Genomic DNA, 6000 nt, shown 5'->3' on the forward strand with positions numbered 1-6000 from the left:
GCAGTCATAGTGTGCGGCTGTGTCTGCCACTCCTCTGCAAACTCCCCAGCTAAGTAGATTGCTGTAAAGCGTGACTAATGAGGTCCTGTGAGCTGACCTAATGAAACCCAACCAGCAGGGTCACCAGGGCCACCAAAGCGTGAGTCTGCATCTCCCTAGGCCGTGTAACCGGATCCGCACTGGCTCTGGAGGGAGGGCCAGGAGACTATCCAGTAGCCAAGGGCACTGTCGGGGCTTCAGAATAACAGCCCGCAGTTGTAATCGAGCCCCATCCCAGGACATTTAGCTGAGCGATCATCTCATCCATCTTTTATTCATAACCGCAGGAGCGCGTCGCCTTTGGCAGTCCTCTCTGCGCTCTCACCTGCATCCCCACCAGCCTTTTCCTTCGTGTCACAGAAGACACACCTGGCACAAGGCATCTTGTCGCTGTGGGTATGGTCACCGGCCCTGGACTGGGACAGCATGGCTGCTGCTCCCTGAGCCAGCAGGAACCACTGGTACCTCGGTGCAAATGTTCAAGTTGTTCTTCAAACCCCAGCAAGGCTGAAGCTGACAGAGATGTGGGGCAACCCTCTGAGGCAAGAGTAGACCTCACTGCCAAAGGGCTTCCTTGCCTCATTTAATTATTTTATTTAATCCTTGAAGGGGATTGAAAAGAGTAAACATGGCATCTTGCATCTAAATGCCAGCATTTCCACAGGGAGTTCTTAAGTTCCATCAAACCTACCCAGGGACCCCAGCCACACAGAAAACCCACCTCACCTCCACGCATCCTATCCACGACTTTCTGACTCCTCCTCACCAAGCCCTGAGTGAGTAGCTGAAGTGTCAAGCTCTCTCCAGACATTATCTCAGCTCCTTCTGAGAGCTGCATCTCACTTGTTATACAGTCCTGGGCTCTAGCATCTTTTGATGCCTGGGTGGCAGGCTTTATATCAAAGTGGAAAGAAGCAAAAGTGTTGGAGTAAGGCTTCCACTTTAGCCTCAGTAACTCCTTAGGCGCCATGATCCTCCTGGACCTCACTCACGGGGCTTTAAAGTGTTTTAACCATAGCAACATGGACTGTGATCATCATCACTGATAGCTAAGTGAGCATTAGCGGTCGTTTGCATTCCTGATCTCTTGTTTAATTTATCTGGGGGCAGGGCACACGTGTGGCACATAGGCAGTATGAAGGTCACAAGACAACCCTGTAAGGTCCTTTCCCTTGGGTTCTTGGCATCAAGCTCAGGTTACCAGGTTTACACGGCAAGCACTATGCGCTGAGCCATCCCACCAGTCTGTGAAGCCTCTGGAGTTTAGCTATGATCCATTATTTTTTTTTTTTTTTATAAAGTGGGGTGAATGATGGGTCCCGGGGAAGTCTGTCTTTATTTCAACTCTAATAAAAAGAGGAAAAATGCACTTTTTGTACAGTGTATACTAACGTTCAAGTTGCTAGGTCAGTAATTTTCAAAGTGCAGTCTGGAAACCCTCGGAGGTCACCGAGACTCCGGAAGGTCGTCCATGTGGGTAGAACTATCTCATCCTAACACGGTGGTGCTGTCCCTTCATGCCATGCCTTTATTAGTACATGAAAAGTCCCTTCATGCCGTGCCTTTATTAGTACATGAAAAGCCCCTCTGGTCTCCGCCGCTGGTTTCAGTTATACAGAGTCAACCACAGCCCAAAGGTGTTAAGTAGGAGGTGTCAGAAACAACTCATGGATCATAAATTGCATCCCACTCTGGCAGTGCGAGGGTATGTGGGGCTCTGACAGCACCCCATCTGGCTGTGAACCAACCCCTCTGTCCCTTGTATCTGTAGTGCGAGCCCTACCTGGCCCTAACTTCCTACCCAGCTCAGTTATCAGAGCGACAGAGGTACCAGCATGGAAGTGCTTGTGTCAGAAAGATACCTTAATTTATTTTTTCTGCTTTATAATAGGTCCACAAGAGTAACAGCACTGATAGTTTTGGGCTCTGTCTAAGAGAGGTTGTGAGATGTGTCCCTTACATGAAAAGTGAAAGTTCTTGATGAATGAAAAATATGTGCCGTTTGTTAATATGGACAAGAACAAATCTACCCATGATATCGTTAAGAATGGGAAGAGAACCCATGATAGTTTTACTGTCATGCGCGACGCTGCCAACATTACAGAAGGATAGACAAGATGGCTCGGCTGTAAATATAGACTTGCCACAGAAGCCTGATAACCTGGGTTGGATCCCTGGAACACACTCGGGAGGGAAAGAATTGACTCCAAAAAGCTGCCCTCTACAATCACGCCATGACACATGTGTGCCCACACTCACACACATACAGCATACACAGAGACACATAGTAATAACATTTTTTAACTTAAAAGTTATTTAGCCACATAGACAAGGATGCTAGCGCATACCTGTAGTCCCAAAACTTGGCAAGTGGAGGATATCAGGATTAGAAGTTCAAATGATCCTAGGCAGTATAGTCTGGGACACGAGACTCTTGTCTTTAAATAAGTAAGTGATAGCCACGAGTGGTGCACGTTTAGCTAAGATAGGAAAGGCATTCCCATCCTGCTGGGAATCCACTGGGGATCTTGGAATGTAGCTCTCAGAGATAAGAGGAGACGTCTGTCTATTCAGTGGAATTTTCTAGAGGCAACTAGATATGTGATGATGTCATCACTTCATTCCTAATGGACCGTGCGCTCATAACATTCTTTCCCTCTACGTCTCCTCCGTTATCATTTTGAATGTGTAAGTGGCAGTCGCTGTGACTCACCTCTTAACTTTGTGACCAACCCCACGGTTCGTCCTGCAGCTACTCTGTCTTCTGTCATGTGCTCCCTTCAGGCTGTCCGGGTCCAACTTCCCCGCAGAGGACTGGCTGTGGAACTACGAGAAACACGGAAACCGGCACTCAGTGATGAGGAGGGTCAAGCGCTTCCTGAGTACCCACGAGCATCCTGGCAGCCCCAGGAGGAGGAGGAGCTTCGGCAGGCAGGCCAGCGACAGCTCCATGTTCTTACCCCCAAGCCCAGCTCGGGATCTGCTGGATGTGCCGTCCAGGAACCCCCACCGAGGCTCGCCCACACGGAAGCAATCCCGCTCCCAAGAGGGCAGCCCCAAGCTGCACTCCAGCATGGGAGAACTGTCCACCATCAGGGAGACCAGCCGTACCAGCACGCTGCAGAGCCTGAGCCCGCAGTCCAGCGTGAGGTCCTCCCCTACCAAAATGCCCCAGGTCCCTGAGGTCCTAATCACCGCCGCTGAAGCACCAGCGTTCTCAGCAGACAGCCATCAGCATGACTCCACTACCTCCATCTTGAGCCTCGAGTTCACCGGGGTGCAGCCGAGCGGGACTGAGCAGCAGGTAGAGCCTTCAGGGACCCCACCTGGAGACCCCAATCCCCAGACTACTTCAGCCAGTACTGAAAGAGACTTGTTCAAGTTCGAGGAAGATCTAGAGGATGACAGATTTCCCAAAAGGTGGAGCCTGCCAGAGTTTCTGGAGTCCAGGCACACCTCGCTGGGAAACTTAGGTCCAGATCCTGTGAGTCCCCGGGATGCTCTTCTTTTACCTGACACAGAAACACCCTCAGAGACCAACGGAATCCATCCTGGGGCTGGCTCTGCCCTCGCCCCCGACATCCTGTACTTAATGGAAAGTTTGGATAAGGAAACAGACATCTTGGAGTTTAACAACGAGCACACTGGAGAATCCCCGAAGGGAACACCACAGCGCCCCAGGACCTGGTTCTAACCCAGCTCCCTACTTTACATAAAGCTGTCTGCACCAGTCCCGGAATCGGCCCCCAGGAACTGGCCAGCATTTGGAGAAATGATCCTACTATACAAGCTACTTAGAACTCTGAAGGGCGTTATGATCAAACACATCCACATTGTCTAGCACACAGGGGCTTTCATGGAAGTTTTACAGCCCAAATTGATTACCGTAACCAAATAAGGGATATCATATAAATGCATATGGCTTATACACTTACACTTGATTAGCTTTGGGAAGAGCCAAAACAGATCATAGTCCAATACTATAGAAACAAAGGCCCAGACACAAAGTGTCTTGTTCCTTTCCTGGCTCCTTCCCCTACCTCTCTTTTCCTTTAGCTACAGAGACAAGAAGAGTCAGACCATGCCATGCCCAGAGATCCTTTTCTGCTTAGAGTTGTTCCACTGACTTCCTGACCATCTCACACCTACCTTCTATAACATTGCTACCATCTTTCCTTAATCCTTAAACTCCCTCAGCTCCAGAAAGTTCCACTTCTCTTCAAGAACTATCTCATTGTCGGATCTTCGTTTCTCTCTCTCCCTTTTACTCTTCCATTTTTCCTCTTCCTTTCTCCCTGTCTAGCTCCTCCCATGACTCTAATCTGTCCCTCTTTCCAACTCTGTCACCTGCTCAAACTATAAGACACTAGTACAGGAATCTAACACACCTAGCCTCCCATGCTTCTAGGCTTGCCAGAGAGGTGAGTGTGGGTTGATGGTACCCACCATCATCTCAAACCCTCTGCTCCTCCTGCTCCTCCTCCTGCTCCTCCCCCTCCTCCTGCTCCTCCTCCTGCTCCTCCTCCTGCTCCTGCTCCTCCTCCTCCTCCTGCCCCTCCTCCTGCTCCTCCTCCTGCTCCTCCTCCTGCTCCTCCTCCTGTTCCTCCTCCTGTTCCTCCTCCTGTTCCTCCTCCTGTTCCTCCTCCTCCTCCTGCTCCTCCTCCTGCTCCTGCTCCTCCTCCTCCTCCTGCCCCTCCTCCTGCTCCTCCTCCTGCTCCTCCTCCTGTTCCTGCTCCTCCTCCTGTTCCTCCTCCTCCTCCTGCTCCTCCTCCTGCTCCTTCTCCTGTTCCTCCTCCTGCTCCTCCTCCTCTTCCTCCTGCTCCTCCTCCTGCTCCTCCTCTTCCTCTTGCTCCTCCTCCTGCTCCTCCTCCTCTTCCTCCTGCTCCTCCTCCTGTTCCTCCTCCTGTTCCTCCTCCTCCTCCTGCTCCTCCTCCTGCTCCTCCTCCTCCTCCTGCCCCTCCTCCTGCTCCTCCTCCTGCTCCTCCTCCTGTTCCTCCTCCTCCTCCTGCTCCTCCTCCTGCTCCTCCTCCTGTTCCTCCTCCTGTTCCTCCTCCTGTTCCTCCTCCTCCTCCTGCTCCTGCTCCTCCTCCTCCTCCTGCTCTTCCTCCCGTTCCTGCTCCTTCCTCTTGGACACGAAAGAACAACAAAGCTAAGGGATATGAAAACTGCATAGCTGAGTGCTGCACCACCGAAGGGTGACATGGTTTGGATCTGCTGAACACAGTCCTAACCAAAACCATCCCAGCTGTGTCACAGCATGGGACCAGTTACTATGTCGATCTGGTTGTCTTATTATGAAGCAGGATATGAGAGCTTTGTGGATTACAGGGTCCAGGACCGCACAATGAGAACAGAGTTGCCAACCGCCTTTGAGAAGCCTGCACGTTATGTTGTGCAAGCTCGAAGCCTTGAAAAGCTTTGCATCCTGAGGGCTAGCCTTTCCACCTGTCGTGTCCTGAAGCTTGAGATGTGGCTTCAGGAACAAGAAAGTCTAATAGCAGTGACACTGATCGGGTGTCTCCATGCTCCTTGCAGTCCGGTCTGAAGTCCACAGATGACCTCAGAATCCTTGAACGAGAGCGATGAGACCAACGTGTACCTTTAGCTCCACTTTACAGAGATGAAAACAGGTGCATCTGAGAACTCATTTTCCTGAACTCACATTAGCCAGGGTATCTGGCTTAAGAGCCCACACTTCCTTACTATACCATGCTGTCTGTGAGGCCCTGGATCTGCTAGCACTTTGTCCCAGCTTCTAGAGGATTCTCCCATCAGCTATTCACAGGTTTATGCCAAACCTCTCCAGCCCTAGAGACCTCTCTGGAGTCCCCCCTGCTCAAGGACAATCTTTAGCCACAGAGAAGAGAAGAGCTTCCGTCTTTGAGCCCTAGCCACCGTCTTCTTCATGTGTCATTACAGAAGAAAGCTGGCAAGAACCTCCTACTCCTTCTCTCATTACAC

At 51.0% G+C, this 6000-nt stretch overlaps 1 protein-coding gene across 6 annotated transcripts in view; it reads left to right on the forward strand.

Annotated features, from left to right (window-relative positions):
• Best3 (bestrophin 3) overlaps window positions 1–4574 on the forward strand; it is a 39374-nt gene extending 34800 nt beyond the window's left edge. For 5 of the 6 annotated variants that reach the window (XM_030245153.1, XM_006513830.3, XM_006513827.3 and 2 more), the window contains one exon: window positions 2824–4574. In XM_030245153.1, coding sequence (XP_030101013.1) covers window positions 2824–3733 — 910 coding nt within the window. In that variant the 3' untranslated portion in view covers window positions 3734–4574. The remainder of the gene's footprint in view (window positions 1–2823) is intronic. The other variant, NM_001007583.1, reaches the window with a different exon arrangement.
• Window positions 4575–6000: the final 1426 nt, after the last annotated feature.

The sequence above is a fragment of the Mus musculus genome, chromosome 10, assembly GCF_000001635.26.
Source record: "Mus musculus strain C57BL/6J chromosome 10, GRCm38.p6 C57BL/6J".
Classification (NCBI taxonomy): domain Eukaryota; kingdom Metazoa; phylum Chordata; class Mammalia; order Rodentia; family Muridae; genus Mus; species Mus musculus.